The sequence below is a fragment of the Capricornis sumatraensis genome, chromosome 21 (genome assembly GCF_032405125.1).
Source record: "Capricornis sumatraensis isolate serow.1 chromosome 21, serow.2, whole genome shotgun sequence".
Taxonomy (NCBI): Eukaryota; Metazoa; Chordata; class Mammalia; order Artiodactyla; family Bovidae; genus Capricornis; species Capricornis sumatraensis.
In genome coordinates, this window is record NC_091089.1 from 60,057,334 (window position 1) to 60,082,646 (window position 25,313).

At 45.8% G+C, this 25,313-nt stretch overlaps 1 protein-coding gene across 3 annotated transcripts in view; it reads left to right on the forward strand.

Annotated features, from left to right (window-relative positions):
• The window catches only part of NEDD4L (NEDD4 like E3 ubiquitin protein ligase), a 156,240-nt gene that overhangs the window by 111,064 nt on the left and 19,863 nt on the right, over nt 1-25,313 (forward strand). For all 3 annotated transcript variants that reach the window (XM_068993775.1, XM_068993776.1, XM_068993777.1), the window contains 6 exons: nt 5,340-5,398; nt 14,628-14,693; nt 16,529-16,758; nt 18,617-18,738; nt 19,814-19,884; nt 21,062-21,157. In XM_068993775.1, coding sequence (XP_068849876.1) covers nt 5,340-5,398; nt 14,628-14,693; nt 16,529-16,758; nt 18,617-18,738; nt 19,814-19,884; nt 21,062-21,157 — 644 coding nt within the window. The remainder of the gene's footprint in view (nt 1-5,339; nt 5,399-14,627; nt 14,694-16,528; nt 16,759-18,616; nt 18,739-19,813; nt 19,885-21,061; nt 21,158-25,313) is intronic.

Consider the following 25,313-nt stretch of genomic DNA (forward strand, 5'->3'; position numbering starts at 1 on the left):
CCCAGCTTCCCGCGCCACCCGTGCACCGTAGAGAGAACTTTGCTTCGAGGCACAGGAGTTTGACAGGTTTTTATCAATCCAGTTAAACAACAAGCCCAGCAATTCAGAATTCAATCAGAATAGTAGAAGTCCTGGATATGTTTAGGGATGTGTGTTACCCTTGGTTAAGTTTAGATAGTTTAAGGTACATAACCTCATTTTCGTCTTTGACCAGTAATAACACTGACTTTTGCCTGCTCCCAGAGTTGTAGTGAGAATAAAATTGCTGCCGTAAGTGCAGTGAAATATGTGTCCTCCCACTTTTCCCCTTAATGTTCTATTTATAATTCTGCTGTTTCTTAGCATAATTTGCTTAAAATAGTCACACGTCTTTTTCCCACTGAAAACAAAAGACAGCCTTGTTTGCTGTTTTTTCACGTATTACCATTTCACTTTTCAAAGAGAGGTACTAGTAATAATGACCATTTTATTAAAACAAAGGCTTAACCGATCACACAGCCTTGGTCTTTTGCTCAGAAAGGACCTCACACAGCATTGCGGCTGTGTTCCGGCTGGCGATCTGATGCCAGGTCAACCTGAAGAGAGCTTGTCCTGATGTCCTGCGAGGCTCCAGGAACAAGAACAGCACAATTGCAAAGTGCTATACTGGGATACATTAGAAATATGAAAAATCATGGCCTGGTTTTCTGGAGGCGTGCATAGACCTGAGGAAGTAAATGCTTGAGAAGTGGTGACTCAGCCGGCCGGTGGTGCCAGTGTTGTTGGGAAGTTGATGCCTGGGGTTAGAAAGTGGAGAGAACTTGGCTTGAAAGCCTGCAGCAAAACAGTGCCTCCACCCTAAGGCCTGCGCCCTCCTCCTGTTTGGAGAGCGTGAGGTGAGGTTGCTCAGTTGTGTCTGACTCTTTGTGACCCCATGGACTGTATGGAGTGGGTTGCCATTTCCTTCTCCAGGGGATCTTCCTGACCCAGGAATCGAACCTGGGTCTCCTGCATTGCAGGCAGACGCTTTACTGTCTGAGCCACCAGAGAAGCCCCTGGTTTGGAGAGGGTAGTCCCTTGCTAAATGCCTGGGCAGTTCCTAATTCTTCATCAGTCCCTCCAAGCTCCACTCCGACATTCCTGGTTCTTCTTTTCGGACCACACAGCACTTGGGAGCCTCTCCCTCTTAACTCCCGGGACTCAGGTGACAGGATATAGACCACAGACGGAGCCTGGCTGGCCTGAGCTGTGCCAGTGTATTTGCGGCACTAGTGGTAAAGAACCTACCTGCCAAACAAGAGGCGGGGCTCAATCCCTGGGTTGGGAAGATCCCCTGGAGTAGGAAATGGCAACCCACTCCAGTGTTCTTGCCTGGAGAATTCCATGGACAAGGGAGCCTGGCGGGCTACCGTCCATGGGGTCACAAAGGGTCGGACACAACTGAAGCGACTTGGCACACACACGCGTTAGCTGGTAACGTAACATTTCTGCCATTTCTCCCTAAGTTGTCAAGGTTATTCAGTGGGATGTAATAAAGAGGTACATATCAATGAAGCAGAGCTCCATTCATTGCCTTTCTGGAAAAAGAAAAAAAAACAAGTCTAATCTGAAAAATGCAGCATACCTATTTTCTTTTTAGGGCACTTGATCAGGTACAAAGAGCCACTCCAAAATGGGTTGAGTTACCTGGAGTTACCTTACCTTCCAAACCAGTTTCTCCTTCCAAACGCTTCTCCCAAATCTCAGTTCCAGCAAAACTTGGCATCTCGCTTCATTCTGCTGCTGCCCCAGAACAGAGAGCAGGCCATCCCCACCGCGCCGCGCGGCTGTGAGAGCAGGCGCCTTGTGGGGCGCTCAGGGTCACCCGTCCTCCGCTTCGCTGGGACTCGTGACTGTGCGCTGACCGTAGGAGACGGCAGTGCACTTGTCTGCTGATTTGTTATGTTTTTTATTTTCTGCTTCATAAATTCTTGAGAAGTGAGACATATTTAAGATAAAAAAATCTTAAAGATTTAATTTCAGAAGAGCATGACTGCTCAATACTAATCTCTTGAGTCCATGATTGATTTGGCTGGCATTTATCAGATTGGGCTTCCCAGGCGGCTCTGATAGTGAAGAATCTGCCTGCAATGCAGGAGACCTGGGTTCAATCCCTGGGTCAGGAAGATCCTCTGGACAAGGGAATGGCTACCCACTCCAGTATTCTTGCCAGGAGAACTCCATGGACAGAGGGACTCTGGCGGGCTACACAGTCCGTGGGGTCACAAAGAGTTGGACGTGACTGAGGAGCTAACACTTTCACTTTATCAGAAAGTTTGTATGTTTCAAGCCTGGTGTAAAAGGTTCAAGGAAGGTCTTGAACTGAGCCCTACGTCTCTCAGGAATCGTACGGTTCTTCTTACAATTGTACGGTTGCCCAGGTGCTAAGTAGGTGGCCACCGGCAGCTTGTATATCAACACAGAGCTGGAAAGTAATATTCCAGGGGTGCTCTCGATCTCATTTCAGTTGTACCATGCCCACTGGTGGTGGTGGTGGTTTAGTCAGGAAGTCGTGTCCGACTCTTGTGACCCCATAGGCAATAGCCTGCCAGGCTCCTCTGTCCACTGGATTCTCCAGGCAAGAATACTGGAGTAGATTGCCATTCCCTTCTCCTGGGTGGGTATCTTCCTGACCCAGGGATCGAACCCAGGTCTCCTGCATTGCAGGCAGATTCTTTACCATGTAAACCACCAGGGAAGCCATACCAAACCCATTAATAGTATCTAAATGGACTAAGTCTCATTCTTCTACTGCATTCTTGCCCCTTGATTTGAAATGTTATGGCTCAAAGACAAAAAGCAAGTTTAGGTTCAAACATTTCAGGGCCGAATGGGTAACTGGCCACCCATATTCTTATGCTGATAATTCCTAAGTGCAAAATTGACGATTACAGAACCGTGTGTGGTTCTGAAAGCTTAGACTGTTTTAAAAAGGAGTTCGTTTTCACCATCCACTTCATTTGGTCATTTAAAAAACCCCAAGCTCCTGCTGCGTGCTGGGAACTGTGTTCAGTGGTGGAGAGGGAGCCGCAGAGATGAGCAGCGTGCGGGCCCTGTCTGCCTTGGGCTCAGCTCGAGTAGGTCGGGAGTGCCAGGAGGTATTTAAGTGCTGCCTGAGGGGAGTGAGCCTGCTCTCCTGTCCAAGTGCTGGGCTCCCGGGGGGGAAGGCAGGCTCCAAGAGAAGGACCTTGTGGAATGGGTGGCTTTTCCAGTGGATCCAAAATAATGAGTGTGGTTTAGTTGGGCACATGCAACAAAGAGAGGTTTCTGGAGGGAGAAAGCGGGTGGTACCGTGATTAGAGAAGCGCAGTGGCTTGCAAGCCGCCGGCGTGCAACGAGCCAGGCTGACCCAGGGTCAAGTTCAGCAGGAGCCTGCCAGGTGTGGGGACTTGGGTCCCTTCCGCGGCCAGACCGGAGCACCGGAGGGAGTATCCAGAAGGGACTGCCGTGGTCAAATTTGTCGTCTAGAAAGAGTCTCTTGGCAGAGCTGTAAAGGGAGTTCTGAACAGAGGTGAGGGAGCCTGAGGCCAAGGAGACCTCAGAGAAGTGCAGGCAGGCAAGTGCTGCACAGAGAAGCCTTTGCAGCCAGAGGTGGGAACAGCGGTGGCCACCGTGGTGAAAGGTTGCGGGGAGGACAGGGGAGGCGGCGGGCTCGGATTTGCACCAGGAATGGATCACGATGCTGTTCACGACGAAGACAAGGTTCTGTGAACCGCTTTGGTGTTGGAAGATGACGGCTTCGACTCTGGCAGAGTTGGGCTTGGGGTGTTTCCCATGAGAAATCCAGATGTAGGTGTCAAGGATGACAGCTCAGAGCTCCCATCCAGACAGATCACGAGTTGTCGTATGCAGGTAGCAGCTCATTTATTTTCTGCTTTGATAATGGTGCCCAGTCTGTATATAGTCCAAGGCAGTTTTTACTCAGGCATATTTTTCCTTTATTTAGTTTTCATTTTTCTTGTTCTCCATCACAGTAGCAGCTCTTACTTTCTGAAAACTTCTGTTTTCAAAGTAGGGAACCCAAAAATGCCTTTTACTTCCGTCAGCATTCTCTAAAACATTTAAATATTTTGTGTAACTTTTCTACCGAATTGTTAGCATCTGCAGTTGCCGTGTACTTTGGTAGTTGTATTTTAATACTTCACCACTGCTCTGGTTACCATACCAGGCTTCAGAAAATTCCTGGGACAATCATTAAAACCAAATATTTTAGTTATTCTTATCGGTCCATTTACTGAGTATACCAGAAATATAATATGCTTCTCAAACTAGTAATTTCCTTTTTTAAAAGCCAACTTAGATTTCCTAAAACTTGCCCGTCTCCCCTCCCCATATCTTTAATGTGAGTCCATCCCTGCGTGCCCCTCCCCAACACGCACAGCAATCCATAAAGTCATTTTAATTAATATTTGCTAAGTCGCTTCAGTCATGTCCGACTCTTTGCAACCCTGTGGACCATAGTGCGCCGAGAGGCTCCTCTGTTCATGGGATTCTCCAGGTGAGAATACTGGAGTGGGTTGCCATTTCCTTCTCCAGGGGACCTTCCCCACCCAGGGATTGAACCTGGGCCTCCTGCGTTGCAGACAGCTTCTTTACCAACTGAGCCAAATGTGCTTTCACAGATCCCAAGTGATTGGGTAGCTGTTTGTTTCCACCTTTACCACTGAAACGGGGGTATGGGTGCCATTGACCAGTCTCGTTGACACGGACTCATTTGGGAGAAAGAGCCACTTCTCTCCAGCTTGGCCAGAAGGGAGTCTTTTCTCTGGCATCCTCCTCTGCTGTATTTAATTCTCATTTTTCAGCTTTCCTTAGCTGTTTTGATTTTTGTGTGCATCTGAGTGAAACATGTAATGGATTATTCATTTGTTCAGCACAAGATTTTTCATCAAAAGCAGTTTGCAGCACCATAGGTAAACGGAATAGTATTTGAAATGAGAAAAAAATCATGTCTCCATATTAACTTTTGGGGGACTAAGACTTTTTATGCCTTTTTAAAAATTAAATGAAAATCAAGATCAAGTTATAAATCCTTGAAAAAACAGGGGTTTATAATTGAAATTCCAGCAGACTGTTTGCCAGAAAGTGTGAATAAATGGTTGTACTTTAGTTGTGCATTTTTGATTGATTGCTTTTAACTAGACAGTATCAGAGGTGCCTATTCTGTTCTAACCCTGAAATACTAAGCTATTTATCTTTGGGGGTCAGGATGGGGAACTGGGCAGCTTTTGGAAAATCCAGAAATAATTCTTTCTAAAACATTTTTAACATGAAATAGATTTGAACTAATAAGCCTTTTTATTTCTTTTTAATATTTTCAGATAGCAAAATTACTCAGTGGGAAGACCCAAGACTGCAGAACCCAGCTATTACTGGTCCGGTCAGTATTCTATCTAAGCACATATTTCTTGTATATTCCTGCCTCTCTTGGTACCAAGGGCCTGACTGGTGTCTTGAGAAATTTAACATCACTCCTGTCTCCTCCTCCCTGGAATTTCTGGGTGAGACATTGATTGTTGCATTTGCCTGTTCATAGAGCTTTAAATGTAAAGGAAGGGAACATGAGTTACTAGCGGTAACAAAACTAAGCATTCTCTTTTGTGTTTTATAAGAGGGTAGATTAAAATACAACAACCAAAATGTCCTCCCTTCCTTTTTATATGAAGCAAAATCTGGTCCTCGATTTGTAGAGTTTTGATGTTTCTCGAGGCCACAGGTAGTATATGCATGCTAACAAATTTGAATTGGATTCTGAATCTCTTCCGGCTCTAAGAATCTGCAGAGGTTTGGGTGAGATTGTAGCTGAGCTCCAGAGCTTATAAAGAATCCTTATCTCTGCTGACCCACTAATAGTCACCTCATGTATGTTCATCAGGCAGATAGTCTGCCTGTCACTCAGCAGTTAAAAAGTACCTGGTTTCAGACACCTGGGCAGAGTCTGGAATAGGCCACAGTGGTCACAGGGAATGCACCAGTCTTTTGTCAGTGGTTACATAAGTAAAAGGAGAGACTTGAAATTGCAGGAACTGTGCTGGAGTCAGCAGAAGATTACAACTGGGGAATCTTTTAAAAACTAGAGGAGCTGAAGGAAGTAAAGTTTGTTGCATTGAGGGCTGAGCTAAGAGACCAATAGGTATATTTCAAATACCAGTTTTGGGGACGTCACTGGTGGCCCGTTGTTTAAGGGTCAGCCTTTGGTACGGAGGGTGCAGGGTTAGCCTGTGGTTGGGGAGCTGAGATCCCACGTGGCTTTGAGACCAAACAACCAAAACATATAACAAATTCAATAAAAAGTTTTTAAAAGGTCCACATCAAAAAAATCTTTTTAATACTAATTTTGTGACTTTAATCTGATTCAGTTCAAATCACGTTTTGAATTCTATGCCCGTTTGAAAACTTAGATGATAATACAGGGCAAATGCACCTTGATGCCTGACTTCTCTTTAGCTACTTGTTGGATTTGTTCGGCTGCTTTGCTGCTGGTTAATGCAAGATGCCTAATAATACCTGTGTCAAAACAGACATCAGCTATTCTTCATGTAATTTAACAAACACCTGCCTTACTGCCATGGGTTCCTTTTGATGTATTCACAATCACAATAAGTCAGAGTAGTATTTTCCCTTCTCCATCATGAGAAACAAGGAAGATTCAAGAAACGATGCTGTTTTTCAAGCAGTGGAGGACTTGTGAATAATTCTGAAGCCTTTTCGAGTATCTGTCAATTACTGATCATCTGTCTTCGTGCAGCTTTGTTGTTCTTATTCATTGCTATTGGAAATTATTTAGCATCATAAATCCAGATAGATTTACTGTGAGGGAAGATCTTTGTTTCTTTATTTTCTAATAAAAGCGGTTTGTTTACTCTTTTATTATAGGTAGTGGTATCTCTCTCAGTGAGAGCATGTGTATTTAGGTAATCATCACCTTAGTGTAGATAAGTGATTTTTGTTTTAATTCAGTTCTAAATTTTGGGGAATTTCCACAATGATTTCTTTTTGTCCTTAGCTTATAAATTATTTAGAATAAACCTTTTAGTTTCTAAGAGTTCGGGATGGTTTTTACCTCTTTCTCACTAATTATAGTCAGAGAATATTGTCCATGGGATATTGTTAGATATCTGAAACTTCTTTGGAGGCTTGACCATTTTTTGTTACTGCTCGTTTTGTCTTTGAAAAGAATGTATATTCTGTCTTTACTGGGTATAGAGTTCTTTATACACCTGTTAGATCAAGTCTGTGGTGTTCAAAGTATCCATTTCCATCATGACTTTTTCCCTGGCTTTTCAAGTGTAATTGAGTCCGTTGGGTCAGAATCCCTCCTGACGACTGTGGCTTTGTGAGTCACTGTGCTCACTCTGCTTCACTAGTATTTGCTTAATATATCTTTTCTGTCTCTTCTTACTTTCTGCTGGACTGATAGAGTAGGCTATTTTCTCTCATTTTTCTATACTTGGAAGTTGTATTCTCTATTTCTGTTCTTTTGGTGCTCACATTAATACTTTTAACCAACATACTTGACTTAATGTCAGAATTAATCACCTGCTCTCTCTCTTCCTGGATAATATACAACTCTGGGGAACTTTCATACTGTTCTCCTAAAAAGAAATGATGCAAATGAACTTACTTACAAAACAAAAACAGACTCACAGACTTAGGGAACAAACTTACAGTTGCCCAGGGGAAGATATAGTTAGGGAGTTTGGAATGGGCATATACACATTGCTGTATTTAAAATGGATAACCAACTCGGACCTACTGTATAACACAGGGAACTCTGCTCAGTGTTTTGTGGCAGACTGAAAGGGAGGAGAGTTTGGGGGGAAACTGAGTCCCTGTGCTATTCACCTGAAACTATCAAAGCATTGTTAATCAGCTATACCTTAATATAAAATAAAAAAAAATTCTTAAGTGCTGTTCTTCTCAGTCCCACTTTCCATTGTTCAAAGGAATTTTAAAACTACTTTATCTTTAAACTTGCCAAATGAAAGTGAAAGTCACTCAGTCGTGTCCAACTCTTTGTGACCCCATGGACTATACAATCCATGGGATTCTCCAGGCCAGAATACTGGAGTGGGTAGCTGTTCCCTTCTCCAGGGGATCTTCCTAACCCAGGGATCAAACCCAGGTCTCCCACATTGCAGGTGGATTCTTTACCAGCTGAGCTACCAGGGAAGTGCCAAAAACTTGCCAAATAATCATTAACATTTTCTTTTTTTTTTTTTTTAACTGTCAGTGTTTGTTTAATTTACTTATGTGTAATCAAATTTCTTTGCCTACCCTTGGTTCTTGCATTTACTTTTTTCCAGGTTTAGTTTTCTCCTTAATGAAGTTTAACCTCTAGTTAATGATTTTAAAACTACAGCCTGTAGATCAGCAGAGTCAGAACCATTCAGAAACTTATTAGAAATGCACCGTTTGAGGTCCTAACCCAGACCCGCTGAAAATCAGCAACGTTGGTGTGGGCCCTGCAGTCTATATTTTAACACCACCACCCCCCCTCCAAGGATTCTGATGTCCACCCAAGTTTGAGAACCTCTGCTCTGTCAGCAATTTCAGTGAGAGTGTGAGAGAGAAGGGGCTTACCTACCTGTCTGTCAAATGATAGTTTAGCTGACTATAGAATTCTTGCTCAACAATTAGTTTCCTTCAGTACTTTGAAGTTGTTGTTTTTTTTCTATTCCAGCCTCCATAACTGATGATGAGAAGTTTGTTGTCAATCTGATTGTCATTTTTTGATGAGTAAATCTGTCTTTTCTCCAGTGATTTTTAATTTTTCTCTGTCTTTAATTTCCTACAGTTTTACTATCATGAATGTAAGTGTAGGTTTCTTTTTATTTGTTCTACTTTGGATTTATCGTGATTCTTCCTCTTGGGGATTGCATCTTTCCTTTATCTGGGAAAGTTCCCCACGGTTATTCCTTTGCACATTGTATCTTTTCCATTTTTATTATCTGTATCAGTAACTCATACTAGGTATTTGATTCAATTTCATATTCTGTCTTATTTCTGAGCTTGTCTATCTTCTGTCTTATTGCCATATTGCGGGTTCAACTCTCCCAGTTAATTACCTTTTTATCATCTACTCTCTCTCGGTTCATTGTGTCTGTTATTTCAGTGACTGGGTTCAATTGCTCAAAGTTCTCTTTGATGTTTTAAAATTTGCTTGGCCTTTTTAGTTACTGTTATTCTGTCCTGTTCTTTGCTTTTATTTATTTTTCTACGCATACTTGCAGCTTTTAAATCATTCTTAGAATACTGATTTCATAGCCTCTTTTATATTTACTGTTATCTCTGGTCTTAGTGGTATTAACTCTCCCACTGGTCATGTCTGTAAACTCTCCTCAGTGGTAGGTGATTGTCTAGTTCAATGTATAATTTTTTGTTTTTAAGTGCATATGTACTCATTTTTTTTATCTTACGGGTCTTTCATATGTCCTGAACTGTACTTACTGTTAACTGTTTAGTTTATATTTATACACCCTTAGTTACTATAACTGTGGGCCTTGTACTCACTCTGGTGTATAGGCTTGGAGTCTGAGTTTATTAGAGGTCTGAGTTTGTTTATTATTTTTCTCCCAGTTATGATCCTGGACGGAAGGTAAGCTTCCTTGCAACTTCCCCAGGCCTGTGGGTAGAATTTTCTTGTATGCTTCTCAGATGAGGGTCTTCTGCAGGGACCTGTGTTCTGATCCCCTGGGTCATACAGACTGTAGGCCATGTTCCGTGTCCCCACATGAGGGCTAAAAACTCAAGCCCAAGTGCCAAGGCTGGGTCCAAACCCCAGTTCTCTAATTTTGAGTCTTTCTGCCTATCTGGTACCTAGAGTTTCTCTCTTTTTCCCAAGTTTTAAAAATGTCTACATACTGGGGGAGAGGGGACCCTTCTGTGACATTACTGTGATTCAGTATGCTCTTGGTATTCCAACGTCACCATTAAAGGCCCTGGAAACATGAAGTGCTGTTCGTACTTGCTTCTCTTAAGAACACTATCTCATGCTTGTGTAACACTTTGTACCTGTTCAAGAGCTTTATATAACCAACTGCTTTGAAACTCACAGCAGTCCCCTCAGGATGGTAGGGAAGAAGTTGTGACTGCCAGTTTTTCAGAAGCACCTTGTGTGGCTGAAAGTTAAAGTCTGTGTCAGAATCCAGGCCGGAGCCTCAGCTCTCCTGGCCCTACCAACGTCTCTATGTCAGGCCCGGGCCCTTCTCTGCCAGGAGCTCCAGTGTCAGTAGTGGACAATGATGGCAGGCAAATACTGAGGACCCACTTACACAGTGTCAGATTTTCATTTTCTTCAAAAAAGAAAGCTTATTTAATAGAGGGAAGCTTTAATCAACAGATACCTTCATTTTTTAAATAGGTTTATTTAAAAGTTATGTTGTGGATAAGCAAATAAGATGCCAGAGTTTCACGAGAGAATAAATAATTTGGCCTGTCCGATACAAGAAATGTAATTCTCTTCAGAGGCTGCAGTTAATGGATGTCTTTATCCTGGTACGTTGTTGGAATCTTTTTAGGAGAAGGATATAAAAAGCCGTTATAAGAATGACCCCTAGAGAGAAAATATGCGTGTTAGAGGAGAAGGAAGATTTCTTAGCTTTCATGCATCATCTCCTCACAGGAAGAAGGGCCAGAAATATCTCAGCACTGATTTCCACCCACAGCTAGTCAGCAGCTAGCAGATTATAAACCAGAGAGGGGCGGAGTACCATGGGCTGGGGCAACACTTTGAAATACATTCCTTGGGAAACTTGTCGTTTAAGACTGTCAGACTTGCATACACAGTGATGAATGTTCAAGCCTTTTTTCAGTGTTTTCAGATGAGGAAACAAAAAATAATTACTGGGAATGACATATCTGGGGAAATGGAAGAGCCTTAAAGTTTGACTAGTCGAGTCCATCCACTTCACTGAGCAAGCATTCGAGAGTAGAGCGGCCATGTGACGGAGCTAGCTGGCAGGGAGTCTGTCCTACAAACCTGGGCTTCTGAAGCTTGCCTGAAACCATAAAAGGAAGTCATTTTTTTTTTTCCGGCTTAGTTTTCTTCTGTCACAGTTAACCATACCTGAGAGCCTCAGACGAAAACTTTTCCTTTTCGACGCTTCGCTTGCTTTGAGATCTCACTGCTCCTGTCACGGTTTGCTCCCTCCTGTCGCTCGCATTTCTACTCAGCTCTCTTTCCCAGAGCCGCCTGCCCCAACCGTCTCATATAAGAGGGATTCTGTCATTTTCCTGCCTTGCATTTACTTAGGTATTCATTTAGTTTTTATTGCCCATTGCTCACAGTAGCTTCTAAAAAAGCTACAGAGCAAAAAGCATGATAATGTCTTTACTGGCTTATGTCAGACCATTGTATCCATTTCCTTATGTTGGTGGCCGTCCAGATGGTAATAAAATCTCCACCTTTTCTGGAATCAAAATTCATACATTATTTCAATAGACTGAACACCGTCCAAAATAGATATGGTATATAGTCAAGTCTGATGTTCAGTGGAGAAGCAAAGACTGGCTTGAAAACTGAAAATGAGGAACAAACCGTAGGTGGTATAGATTGTCTTTTTTTTTTAACTGAAGTATGGTCAATCTGCAGTATTACGCCGGTCTCCACCATGCAGCAGTGACTCAGTCATACGCACACTGAGTGTATGTATAAATATGTACATATAGTTACATATATAAACTATGTATGATTTATACCAGGATATTGAATATAGTTCCCGTGCTTGTCGTCTGTCGTTTCTAGGCGTAACAGTTTGCATCTCCCCACCCCGACCTCCAGTCCATCTCTCTGCCTCTCCCCCTCAGCAGCCAGTTGTCTTCAAAATGCTCTTAAGACACATAAATGTAATGTCTTTTGCTCTTGAATCACAAGGCAGGATACTGACATGATCATGGTTTTCTGACGGCAGCTACTTTTGTTTTGGCCTACTTATTGTCCGTGAGGTCATGTCTTTAGGCAGTACGAAGGAAAGAAGCTCTTGCTCTTCATTTTCGCTCTTCCTGGTCAGGAATAAGCGTGGCCAAGGCATAAGGTTTGGAGTCTGGAAACCCTTTGCAAAAGATCAGTATATTTCATTAATGCAGCCCAAAATGATACCAGCAGAAGTATTCTTGCCCAGACTCACACTCTGCTCCAGAAAGCAAGGAGTTGTTCTGAGTGTAAGGCTGTCCAATTTTGTCTGTGTGTATGTAAAAGCCAATCCTTTCTGCTTCAGAAAAAGAATTGTAAGCCTTTTCAACAGCTTGAAGTCAGGGCTCTCAGATACTGTAAGCTACGTGACAACATAACAAGTAGGGAATATTTGAATGACGATATAAAAATGTTACTGCTGTACCTGAAGAGATCCCAGAATGAATAACGTTAGCTCAGTTACCAAGTTTACTTCTGTGTATTATCCCTCTGCTCCATAGACACAGCCTTCCAGATTTAAAGAGATCCTTGCCTGTGACCACTAAATAATGAGCTCCTAAAGTGAGGACGATTCCAGCACGCTGTCTACTCAGTTTTTTATTCCTTGACAAGAGAATCAGTTCACTTGCCTTTCTGCTGTTAACTTTTTCTCCCCAAAATTGTTAAAGCACAGTTAGTCTTTTCTGAATGACAGCGCAGCTCATTTTGAGTTGTGTGTTAAAATATATGGTAGCCAATAACGTATCTAAACTACAATCCATAAAAAGATTACAATGCACCTTGATGCACATTCAGACAAAAGTCACATGGAATGTCTATTTAGTTCATGTATAATATCTCTCGGACTTGGGGTTGCTCCTCCCGGCCACCACCTCTGACCTTGGGCATGGGTTATGGTTAGGATAATCATGATGGTGTGATCACTCACCTAGAGCCAGACATCCTGCAATGTGAAGTCAAGTGGGCCTTAGAAAGCATCACTACGAACAAAGCTAGTGGAGGTGATGGAATTCCAGCTGAGCTATTTCAAATCCTGAAAGATGATGCCGTGAAAGTGCTGCACTCAATATGCCAGCAAATTTGGAAAACTCAGCAGTAGCCACAGGACTGGAAAAGGTCAGTTTTCATTCTAATCCCAAAGAAAGGCAATGCTAAAGAATGCTCAAACTACTGCACAATTGCACTCATCTCACACGCTAGTAAAGTAATGCTCAAAATTCTCCAAGCCAAGCTTCAGCAATACGTGAACCATGAACTTCCTGATGTTCAAGCTGGTTTTAGAAAAGGCAGAGGAACCAGAGATCAAATTGCCAACATCCATTGGATCATGGAAAAAGCAAGAGAGTTCCAGAAAAACATCTATTTCTGCTTTATTGACTATGCCAAAGCCTTTGACTGTGTAGATCCTAATAAACTGTGGAAAATTCTGAGAGATGGGAATACCAAACCACCTGACCTGCCTCTTGAGAAACCTATATGCAGGTCAGGAAATAAAAGTTAGAACTGGACATGGAACAACAGACTGGTTCCAAATAGGAAAAGGAGTACGTCAAGGCTGTATATTGTCACCCTGTTTATTTAACTTGTATGCAGAGTACATCATGAGAAACACCGGGCTGGAAGAAGCACAAGCTGGAATCAAGACTGCCGGGAGAAATATCAGTCACCTCAGATATGCAGATGACACCACCCTTATGGCAGAAAGTGAAGAGGAACTAAAAAGCCTCTTGATGAAAGTGAAAGAGGAGAGTGAAAAAGTCGGCTTAAAGCTCAACATTCAGAAAATGAAATCATGGCATCCGGTCCCATCACTTCATGGGAAATAGATGGGGAAACAGTGGAAACAGTGTCAGACTATTTTTTTGGGCTCCAAAATCACTGCAGATGGTGATTGCAGCCATGAAATTAAAAGCCACTCCTTGGAAGGAAGTTAATGACCAACCTAGATAGCATATTCAAAAGCAGAGACATTACTTTGCCGACAAAGGTCCATTTAGTCAAGGCTATGGTTTTTCCTGTGGTCATGTATGGCTGTGAGAGTCAGACTGTGAAGAAAGCTGAGCGCCGAATAGTTGATTCTTTTGAACTGTGGTGTTGGAGAAGACTCTTGAGAGTCCCTTGGACTGTAAGGAGATCCAACCAGACCATCCTAAAGGAAATCAGTCCTGGGTTTTCTTTGGAAGGAATGATACTAAAGCTGAAACACCAATACTTTGGCCACCTCATGCAAAGAGTTGACTCATTGGAAAAGACCCTGATGCTTGGAGGGATTGGGGGCAGGAGGAGAAGGGGACATCAGAGGATGAGATGGCTGGATGACATCACCGACTCGATGGACATGAGTTTGAGTGAACTCTGGGAGTTGATGATGGACAGGGAGGCCTGGCGTGCTGTGATTCATGGGGTCGCAAAGAGTCAGACATGACTGAGTGAACTGAACTGATAATATCTCTAAGTGATTTCTTGAACATCCGTATTGTTTTCAGAGATGAAAGCCTCATTCAGTACTGAATAATCTTAATCATTTCTAGAACTTCCCATATGGTGTGTAGACATTATGTAAATTTCAATGATTATATGAAGAGTGACAATTTTAAGGTTCATGATTCATGAAATTTTCTGAATGTTGGCTTCATGTACATAAAATTTCAACTGTATTGTTCATATTGTCTATATTTATACATTTATCTTCCAGGCTGTTCCTTACTCCAGAGAATTTAAGCAGAAATATGACTACTTTAGAAAGAAATTAAAGAAACCTGTGAGTACATGTCTTCCAAAAATGTTGCTTTAGTCATTTGTAAGTTACCAAAATTACTTCAGTGAGAACTTGTTTCTTACTTTTATGTCTATACCAAAAATGCTGCTTTCCTTTTTTCACTGCACTTTAATCCACCTGGATCTCCAATCTGAATTTTCTTTTTAACAGAAATGGTAAGTGAATATTAACTTAGTATTATTGGGTTGGCCAAAAAGTTCCTTTGGGTGTTTCTGTATCATCTTTCAGAAAAACATTTTGGCCAACTCAAAACATATTAAATCACCTGAAGGTAATTTCTTATGTAATACATAAAAAGATAGAAATGATTTTATGAGATAAACAATAATTCAGGACCAAGTGAAAAAATTTGGAGAAGCCTGTGCAGTTGCTTACGGTTACCCTAATTAATAAAACCTTTGTCCTAATTATAAAAATGTTCAAGTCTGTCCCTTTAAATTCCAATATGTACAACATAAATATAGTTTGTAATATTCTGGCATATTAAGACCAAATGTCATTTTCAGAGTAAAAATTCTCACTGGGAAACCCATTAAGATTCTGGCAAAACCAAGAAATCTTGTAAGGCTTTTTGCAGGCAGTGTTTTAAATTATAGTATTATATTTTCTACCGACACATCTGCCCAAATCCTTTTAACGCTGCGTCTTCTGTCTCACTTTGGTCTTGCCTGTCTGGTGAGGGTTTTCCCAGTCTTCTCCTCAGTTTGTGCCTTCACCCTTTCTGGGGTGTTTTTGCACGGGTCACTGTTGACTGGCTTCCGCTCTCTGGGAAAAGGCGTGTGTCTCCCACAGCTCAGATATCCCCGTCTGCCTGTGCTTCCTGCCCACCTCCCCCAGCCCACCCCACTCCCTCAGTTATGCCCTCTCCCCACCTCTGTTGTGGGTGAGACACTGGGGATGCAGAGATGCCTGGAACCCAGCCTCCGCCTCGGGGAGCTCCCACTAAGGGTTTTATTCTCTTGTCCATCACCCTGAATCAAGGAGCTCCTGGGTAACTCCATTTCAGAATGACTGAGATTTGAACCTGTGAAGTCCCGTGTTTCTTTATGAGTCGCCTGCGTTTCTTCTGAGGATAAGTGATGACTCTGAGGGTCCCACCCTGTCTCACTCTGTGGCACTTATACTCTACGGTGCCTTCTGCCTGGAAACTGACTCTGCAAATCCATCGTCATAACAGAGCCGACCCTGGGCCTGTTTCGCCAGGAAGTAGTTATTCTCACCTTCAGTCAAGTGCCTTTTAATTTTCACATTTATCGTTAAACAGCTGTGGCCTTTGGCCTGATCATCAGAGTCTGCCCACCCCCGCCCTGGCAGTAGGATTAGCTTCTGAGCATCATGGACCCACGCCTGCAGCCGGAGCCCCGCCAGGGCTCAGAGGCGTCCCAGCCTGGCTGGGTGGGGACTGTCTATGGGGTTAATCGTCTGGACTGAAGTCCCTTTCTTTGACTGAAACAATATAGAGAGCTGACCGTGTTTCACTTGTCAGCGGGTGGATAAGGGCCCCTCGGTTGCTCATAAAAGCAGGCCAGGATGATTTGTCTCTACTCAGCGTAGTTTCTTCCGCAGCACGTGTTGCTGACTCAGTGGATGACAGCTGCTCGTGGGTGCTGTGTGTCTCCTCCTGACGTAGCGAGGCTTTCTGTCTGTGAAGAAAAATCTAGAAAGGGCAGAGCCCCAACTGGAGCCATTCGTCACTGATTGTTTATTCGAAGGCTGCCATCATTCTGTTCTTTATTGTTTTCTGTTAGGAAGTCAGGTGTATATTTACTGTCTAACCGTGTGTCGGTTTTTTTGGGTTTTTTTTTCCTTTAATTTAGGCGGATATTCCAAATAGGTTTGAAATGAAACTTCACAGAAATAACATATTTGAAGAATCCTATAGGAGAATCATGTCTGTGAAAAGACCAGATGTCCTGAAAGCTAGGCTGTGGATAGAGTTTGAATCGGAGAAAGGTCTGGACTACGGGGGCGTGGCCAGAGAGTGGTTCTTCCTACTGTCCAAGGAGATGTTCAACCCTTACTACGGCCTCTTCGAGTACTCGGCAACGTAAGTATCTGGAGTGCATTCGGAATGTGTCCCCCACTGAGATAGGCTTATTCCTCATGAATAAACGAGAGAGGTGAGATGATGCGAGAGTGGGCTTCCCTGGTAGCTCAGCTGGTAAAGGATCCGCCTGCAGTGCAGGAGAACCTGGTTTGATTCCTGGGTCAGGAAAATCCCCTGGAGATGGAATAGGCTACCCACTCCAGTATTTTGGGGCTTCCCTGGTGGCTCAGACAGTAAAGAATCTGCCTGCAATGCGGGAGACCTGGGTTCAGTCCCTGGTTTGGGAAGATCCCTTGCAGGAGGGCATGGCAACCCACTCCAGTATTCTTGCCTGGAGAATCCTCATGAACAGAGGAGCCTGGTGGGCTACCGTTCATGGGGTTGTGAAGAGTCAGATATAACTGAGCAACAAAGCACAATGAGAGAGTAAGCCGCTCGCTCGTTTGAGGTGAATTAACACTGCTGACCTCAGCCGCTCCCACCCTCCTCCCCGGACATCTAGAACAGAATCTGACTCCACACGGTGAACACCTAAGAATAATTCTTCCCTTGTCTGTTGGGTTCATGTAACTGAAATTGAAAATGTGTTGGGTACTTATCGTAAGGAAAAGCACTTTGCATTTGTTATGTTAATTCAGGGGAATTTGTCACTGTCAGAATTCAGAAGGTCATTGTCTCATGAACAGAAATAGTTTCTGACGTTATACTACTTAAAGGGAAATTGAGGCTCCGTCCTTTAGGATCCAGAGGACTGTCCTGAGCCTGAGAGGCGAGGCCCTGCCTTCCCCTCGCATTAGGTTTTCACCACTGCAGGGCGTGAGGACTGAGGCTCTCTCAGGAATCAAGCCGAGGCTGCGTACAAGGCCACCCGTCTCGTCCTCCAGGCTGTGGCTTCTCCAAAGCCTCAGGCTGGGTCCAGTCCCTCAGTAGGAGAGTCGTCGACCTTGAGAAGCAGCCTGTGCTCCCTGGGGCCCAGACTTCTCCCACGCCTTCCCCCTGGTGCCAGCCTCCTGAGGGCTGTTTGGAAAGAGCAGCCTCGGTATTCTTCTCAGTGCTCTGACAAGAATTTCCCATTTTGTGAAATTGATAAAAGCCGTGAAAAAGGAGAGGATCAGAGGCCACACCCACACCTCACCCACATCCCAGAGTGGCCTCCAGAGGAGTCTGGCCGCAGAGCCTGTGAAAACCACCGACCCTCTTCCTTACATAAGCACTCCTATGGCTGGGAGTCCCTGTCTAGCCCCTGTGGTCTGTGGTGTTTCTCAGCTTCCAAAGGTACTTGGCCGAACCGTATGAAACTGCCGCTTTTGTCAGTCAGTGCAGTCAGATATCCGCAGCTCCTTAGGTTTACCTTAACAGGGCATGCGCACCAGCTCCAGTAGGTCTCCGTCCTTGGTCATGGAGAGAGGCTAGCCACTAAGTAAACCCTGTTCTCTAGCTTTTACACCTTGTCTGTCAGGTATAGGATGTTACAGGTGCACTATGAAAGCCTGTTGACAGGCAGAAACAGAAACTTCAGATGCTTGCATTTCTTTTGCTGTTGTTCTGTGGCTAAGTCGTGTCCAACTCCTTGCAACCTCATGGACAGGCTCCCCTGTCCTTCACCATCTCCCGGAGTTTGCTCAAATTCATGTCCGTTGAGTCGGTGATGCTATCTCAACGTCTCATCCTCTGTCACTCCCTTCTCCTCTTGGCTTCAGTCTTTCCCGTCATCAGAGTCTTTTCCACTCAGTTGGCTCTTTGCATCAGGTGGCCAAAGTATTGGAGCATTGGTCCTTCCAGTGACTATTCAGGTTTGATTTCCTTTAGGACTGATTGATTTGATTACATTTCTTTTTTTTCTCTCCCTCCCCAAAAGGGACAACTACACACTTCAGATCAATCCCAATTCAGGCCTCTGTAATGAAGATCATTTGTCTTATTTCACTTTCATTGGAAGAGTTGCTGGGCTGGCAGTTTTTCACGGGAAACTTCTAGATGGTAAGTTATTTTAAAAAGTGCTGGAGGTAATAAGACAGTGTTCTCTGTGGTCTGTTATGAGGTGTCTTACTCACATCATAGATTTTAAGCAGAAGAGCCTCACTGGTTCTCTGTAAATCAGTGGATTCTTTTCTTAATGCTTTGCCCATAACGAAGGTGCTTTCTAAGACCGTGACTGCCCTTGGAGGCAGAGCAGACAGGCAACATGTCGGTGTCGGCCCCCTAGCCCCTCTGGGGCCTCACCTTCTTCCCTCCCCAGACACCGACGGGGTTTAAGCCTCGCCTTAGGGCTACACTGAGCCCGAGGGGGCAGGAGCTGCTGCCGGGGGTGGTTGCCTGGGGAGACCTGGGGTGGGCTGAGGATGGAGGTTGAAGGTGGAGGAGGGGGACCAAGGTTCCCACGTCCTGTTGAGAGGCGTGCGGTACAGGCCGGCCTGGCACAGGTGTCAGGGGCCCCCTGCGGGACCATGGTGGGTGTTCCTCACCGCCATCGCCCTGCTCAGGCCTCCTGACCCAGGAAGGCTACACAGCCTCCTCCACGGTCTCCCGCGCTCCCTTCTCACCCCGTCCTCCTTTCCCCACCTCGGCCCCAGCGATGACACTGACACGCAGACGGGACTCCCTCATCGTGTCGGTGACCCCTGGCCCCTGGGCAGGAGCCCAGACTCTGCAGCGCCTCATGGGAGTGCTGTGTCCACTGCCTGGTCCCTCCCTGGCCTGCCGGCCGGGGCCCCTGTGCCGCTGTCCCGGCGAGCCCCCGCCTTGTCCCCCGCCAGGAGTGCACACGCCCCGTTTGCACTGCAGGTTCCTGCCTGTGCTTGAAGTTCATAGGTCGTCTCGCAGCAGCCTTTCCGCCCTCCGCTCTCCGCTGGGCCGTCCCTGACAGCGTAACTGCCCTGCTTCCCCGTCCGCTCCCCACCCCTGTGCACACCAGGCCCGTGTCTGGCTGCAGAGAGCCCTCGATTGTTCTACCCTGGTCTCTCATTCACATGAAAGCGGGTTAGTTTTTAGTTCGTGCCCTGAGGTACAGCATCATCAAAGATTTGAAACTAACCCAGCTTTCCCCACGTTTTAGGTTTCTTCATTCGACCGTTTTATAAAATGATGCTGGGAAAGCAGATAACTCTGAATGACATGGAATCTGTGGTGAGTAAACGCGGGTTACTCCAGTGGACTTCGTGAGCCACTTGTGCTTTATAGAAAGGGAGTTGAGGCCTTGTGGTAGTCACAGCGATTTTTACGGGCACCTTCATTCAGTATGAGCACCAGGAAACGTTTAGTTGTTCAAGAGGCTAATTGATGTCTGTAACTTTTTAAATAAGCAAAGAAGAATGAAAAATTAGACAGTAATTGCTGAATTTTGATTTGGGTTTTCATGTTGCATTTAACTTACTCATTTTTAATCTAGGCTGACCCTTTCAAAGTTTAAAGGATTTTCTGTAAAAGCAAAATCCAATGCTCTTTTCCCAGTATCCTTTGCTTCTGTTTTTCTTTTACCTGCGACCCCACTGTTCACCTCCTCGAGGGTGGGAGCCAGGGGGAGTGTTTACCTGGGGCCATCAGGAAGCATCTTCTTCCCTCAGCCTTGCCGCTACACTGCCTGCTCGTGTTGTGGAGTTGGGTCTGTGAGCTGTGTACTCGTGGCTCACAGCGCATCCTCTGGGCAGAAGGCCAGCGTGCACGTGAGGCCACTCAGCTGGTTTTTCTGTGGGCCCGTAGCTCTGCGTATCCACCTTACCCATCTCAGGCTTCTCTTCAGCTCTCACCTTTAGCTTAAGCTTTATGCTTTTGTTACTGTGCAGTGAGGAAGCTTGGAGCACAGAAGCTTCTCTCCAAGTCTAATTTAATTTCATCCCCCACAGGGATAGTAGGCGCCCACATTCTCTTTTTCCTTCTTGGAGCCCAGGCTCTGGGGCCTGTGTTCCAAATTTTGCTCACAGTGACTTGCAGAGAGTGATAAAAGCCCAGGAAGCGGCACGGCTTGGAACCACGGGTGTTTAATTAGGACGTTCTCTGTCCTTCCTACTTCCCTCTGATATTTTCACTCTTAAGAGACAGGGAGTGTGCTGAGCTCTACAGGCGCAGTTGTATGATTTCCTGACTGCCTTGCGGAGCAGGCCAGTTCCCTTCTCAGAGGATGGGATCCAACTACAACCCTCAGCAGGGGAGAGTAGAGTGGGGCAGAGCTGGAAACATGCTATCAGTAACTAATGCATTTCTTGAGATTCTGAATGGAATTACACTGGAAGGACATAGTCATTTAAAGAAGTCAAATGAGTGTGTGTTTTGAAAAACTATTTTAATTTTTGTGTCAATTTTCTAGGATAGCGAATATTACAACTCTTTGAAATGGATCTTAGAAAATGACCCAACTGAACTGGACCTCATGTTCTGCATTGATGAAGAGAACTTCGGGCAGGTGCGTGCTGTAGGCGGCCACCCGCGCTCGCCCTTGACTTTCAGTCTTTGCTTCTGCACAGGCTGTACCACAACTTTGCTGGACAATTAAAAATGGCTGCCAGGAGCTTTAGGTGTTCATTATCATCTCATTGTATCATCGGCACCTTATCGTCATGCCAGGAAGCTAATCGCAGTTACAACTGCCTCTCTTCCTGCAAAAGAGCAGTCGCTCAGTCGTGCCCAACTCTTTCCAGCATCATGGACTGTAGCCCACCAGGCTTCTCTGTCCATGAGATTCTCCAGGCAAGAATGCTGGAGTGAGTTGCCACACCCTCCTCCAGGGGATTTTCCCAACCCAGGGATCCAACCCCGGTCTCCCGCATTGTAGGCAGGTGCTTTATGGTCAGAACCACCAGGGAAGCCACAGAATTGCTCTTGCTGCAAAGTCAGAGAAATCCTAAGGCCTCTGGGGCAAGAAGTAGTACCTACCCCTCATCTAAAGCAGATCTGAATGTGAATGTTGGTTCCCTGGTTTTAAAATTTAGATTCAGTGTCAGTGTTTGCTTAGTGATGTAAATGTGTGACCAGGAATGGGTGATGTCTGGGGGACCTTGACTTTGTTCCCTCTGCTTTCATAGCTCCCTTGTCATGATGAAATTTGTCTTTGGGGGCTCAGCAGGCTCAGGGTTTTCTAACCTTCTTGCTTGGCACCTGTACTGTCCTTGTGGTTCAGTTAAGTTCATGTCCAACTCTTTGCGACCCCATGGACTGCAGCACACCAGGCTTCCCTGTCCATCACCAACTCCCAGAGCTCGCTCAAACTCATGTCCATCAAGTTGTTGATGCCATCCAACCATCTCATCCTCTGTCGTCCCCTTCTCCTCCTGCCCTCAATCTTTCCCAGCATCAGGGTCTTTTCAAATGAGTCAGTCCTTCGCATCAGGTGGCCAAAGCTTTGGAGTTTCAGCTTCAGCATCAGTCCTTCCAATGAACATTCAGGACTGATTTCCTTTAGGATGGACTAGTTGGATCTCCTTGTAGTCCAAGAAACTCTCAAGAGTCTTCTCCAACACCACAGTTCAAAAGCACCAATTCTTCGGCTCTCTGCCTTCTTTATGGTCCAATTGTCATATCCATACAGGACTACTGAAAAAACCATAGCTCAGGCTATGTTAACTGTAAAGATTAATTTCAAAGATAAAAATTGCCTGCTTGGAATTCTCATCATCACCCTAAAGTTGTCTAGGGGATGTGTTACTTTTGATTCATTTGTCCCCTATGATAACACTGCTTGTAGGGGCAGGGAGAGTCTTCTCAAGATGTTATCCAGCCCCGGCTCCTGTCCTTTCACAAAAGCCCAGAGAGAGTTGCATCTCCCAGACCAGACCTCATAGGCTTGACGTTCATGAGATGATGGAGCCCATTTTAAGGGCTGACTATGGAAGATGATGTTGGTCTGTTCCTTATTGCGTCAGAGATTACTGAAAGTGTCCTCCACTGCCCTAAAAGTGTGCTCACATCTCTCTTTGTTCACGATGCTGGGCTCAGTTTTATAAGGGAGGTGGGGAAATCAGGTCCCTGCCCTCTTGGGTTCATAGTCTTAGAAAAAAGCAGCTGATGCCGCTGGATACAAAGGAGTTTCTGACAAAGGGGCGGGGGAGGGGGCAGAAACTGTTCAGCGGTAAGATGATCACATAGATGCCAGGGTCACTGGTACATGTGCTGGAGCCAAGAGCAGTCACTAGTGTGAGTCTGGGAGTGGGCGGGACTCGGGGAGTCTGTTTTCTTTCCTTCTTGGTTGGCAGAGTTGAGGCTCATAAAATTTCAAACGCCAGGGATGAGAGGGACCCTGTGATAAATGTGAGCGATCAGTGAATTCCTTTAAAAACCTCGTTTACCCTCCTGTCCTTTTTCCGCTGCATATCGTGCTTCGTGACCAAAAACCCTCAGGCAGTGGACGCCACCTGTCCCTGTGGGAGTCTTGTGGGGAACGGGGAAGGAGACCTTTTCTGCACACCTGCCCCCGCTAAGGTGTCCCACCCAGATTAGCAGTAGCCCCCCAAGGACTAAGTGTAAATGGTTCCTGCCCTTAATCTGCTTCCGTCTGCTGCTCCCCCTTCCCTTGAGCCCCTCCAGGTCACCCCTCTCCCCCGTCACCCCGCCCCATTCACCCCTCACCCTCTCTAGAGCCCCTCCCCCTCCCCTCTTCAGCCCGCCCCTCCCCCATCACTCCTCCCCCCTTCACCCTTCCAGCTCTTCCAAGTCCTGCTGCTTCAGCCGTACAACGTGGGTGCTCCTCTGCCTGCTTCTTTGCTCCTCCTGCCCCCAGCACTCCCCCACCATGTGGTTCGGGTTCCACCCGTCTCTGCCCTGCTCACCCCCGAGTCTGTTATCTCGAGTCCACACCCCTCCTCTCGTGTCCAGGTTCCCCCTGGTCTCCTGAACCCCTCCTCCCTCCAGAAAGACCCACAGGTCCCCAGACTGAACTAAAGCCACTTCCTCTTCCCAGCCCTGCCCCCTGCCTCAGTCTGATCAGTGGCCCCCACCCCCTCCACCTCAGCCTCTTCCCTCTTTTCCTTCCCCGTCCCGCCCACCACGTGCAGCTGGTCGCCGCGTCCTCGTCGCTCCCCTCGTCCACACCTCCCCTCGCTCAGGCCCCTGGCCCCCACGCTGCCGCCTCTCCAGGCCTCTCCCTGATGCCCCCATGCATGTGCTCCAGGAGTGGTAGCTGTGGGAAGCACACCTAAGTCCGGGGCCGTTCTGCTCAGCATTTCCTCCGCTGCCGTCCCGTGCCCTTCAGTGTGAGCCGCAGCCTTCCCTGCACGGCATACCGCTGCCTTCCCTCCTGACACCTCCTTCCTCCCACCTTCACAGCCGTGGGCACCTGCCGTCCTGCCCCACAGGACGCCCCGTGCCCTCCCCACACTGACCTCCAGCCACCTCTGACCGGCTGCGCCCCCTGAGCCCTCGAGGTTCCTGGGTTTCTCCAGGGCCCAGCATGTAGCGATGCCTACTGCGTGCTTAGTGAGCAAAGGGCTGAATCGTACTCATCTCATTTTTTTAATGTTGCAAGTAATGGAAGCTCCAAATGTGAGAAAACAAAATGTAATTGGAATTGTGGTGACTTTTTATTAAGCTGGACTTTTTTTTTAAGGGTCTTGACTGCCAGTTTTCAAAGGATAACACATGGCTCGGAGAAGCAATGGCAACCCACTCCAGTACTCTTGCCTGGAAAATCCCATAGACAGAGGAGCCTGGTGGGCTGCAGTCCATGGGGTCACCAAGAGTCAGACACGACAGAGCGACTTCACGTTCACGCATTGGAGAAAGAAATGGCAACCCACTCCAGTGTTCTTGCCTTGAGAATCCCAGGGACGGGGGAGCCTGGTGGGCTGCCGTCTATGGGGTCACACAGGGTCGAACACGACTGAGCAACTTAGCAGAAGTAGCACATGGCCAGTCATCCTGGAACAATCTCTTCTTTGCGTTTTTAACACATGGAGGGAGACGTAAAGAGCCAAGAAGACTTAAAATCAGTCTTGGACTGTCAAATGCAAAAAGAAGGGTCTCATGTATATCCACTTATAGAGCTCCATCCACACTCAGTCAGGTTGCGCTGTCTTGTCTGACTCTGCAGCCCCTTGGACTGTAGCCCGCCAGGCTCCTCTGTCCGTGGGATTCTCCAGGCAAGAACACTGGAGCGGGTTGCCATTTCCTTCTCCAGGTCATCTTCCCAACTCGGGGATCGAACCCATGTCTCCTGCGTCTCCTGCTTTACAGGTGACTGCTGAGCCATCAGGGAAGCCCATAAGACTCCATATGACTAACTTAAATAACACGGTTTCAGAAGGCATCACTGATGCCGTGATTAGATGCAGACGCCCTGAGAGACCTTCCTCAGTTACAGTTAAATATGACTGTTTCTACCTTACAGGTACAAACCAAACAGAAAATGTTTGCATTTTTAAGTAGACTTCTGATAAAGATTTTCATGATCGTCATAATTCATGTCAATTATTCATTAAAAGCAATTCTCAAGCCTCCTCATATTAATGTGGATTTTTCTGACTTTGGATTGAATCAGGTAGAGTAATGCAGTAATCAAAACAGACTCGCGCAGTGAGTAAGGTAATGATTAGGTGCCCTGTTTGAGAAATTACTGCCTTGCCTTTGTA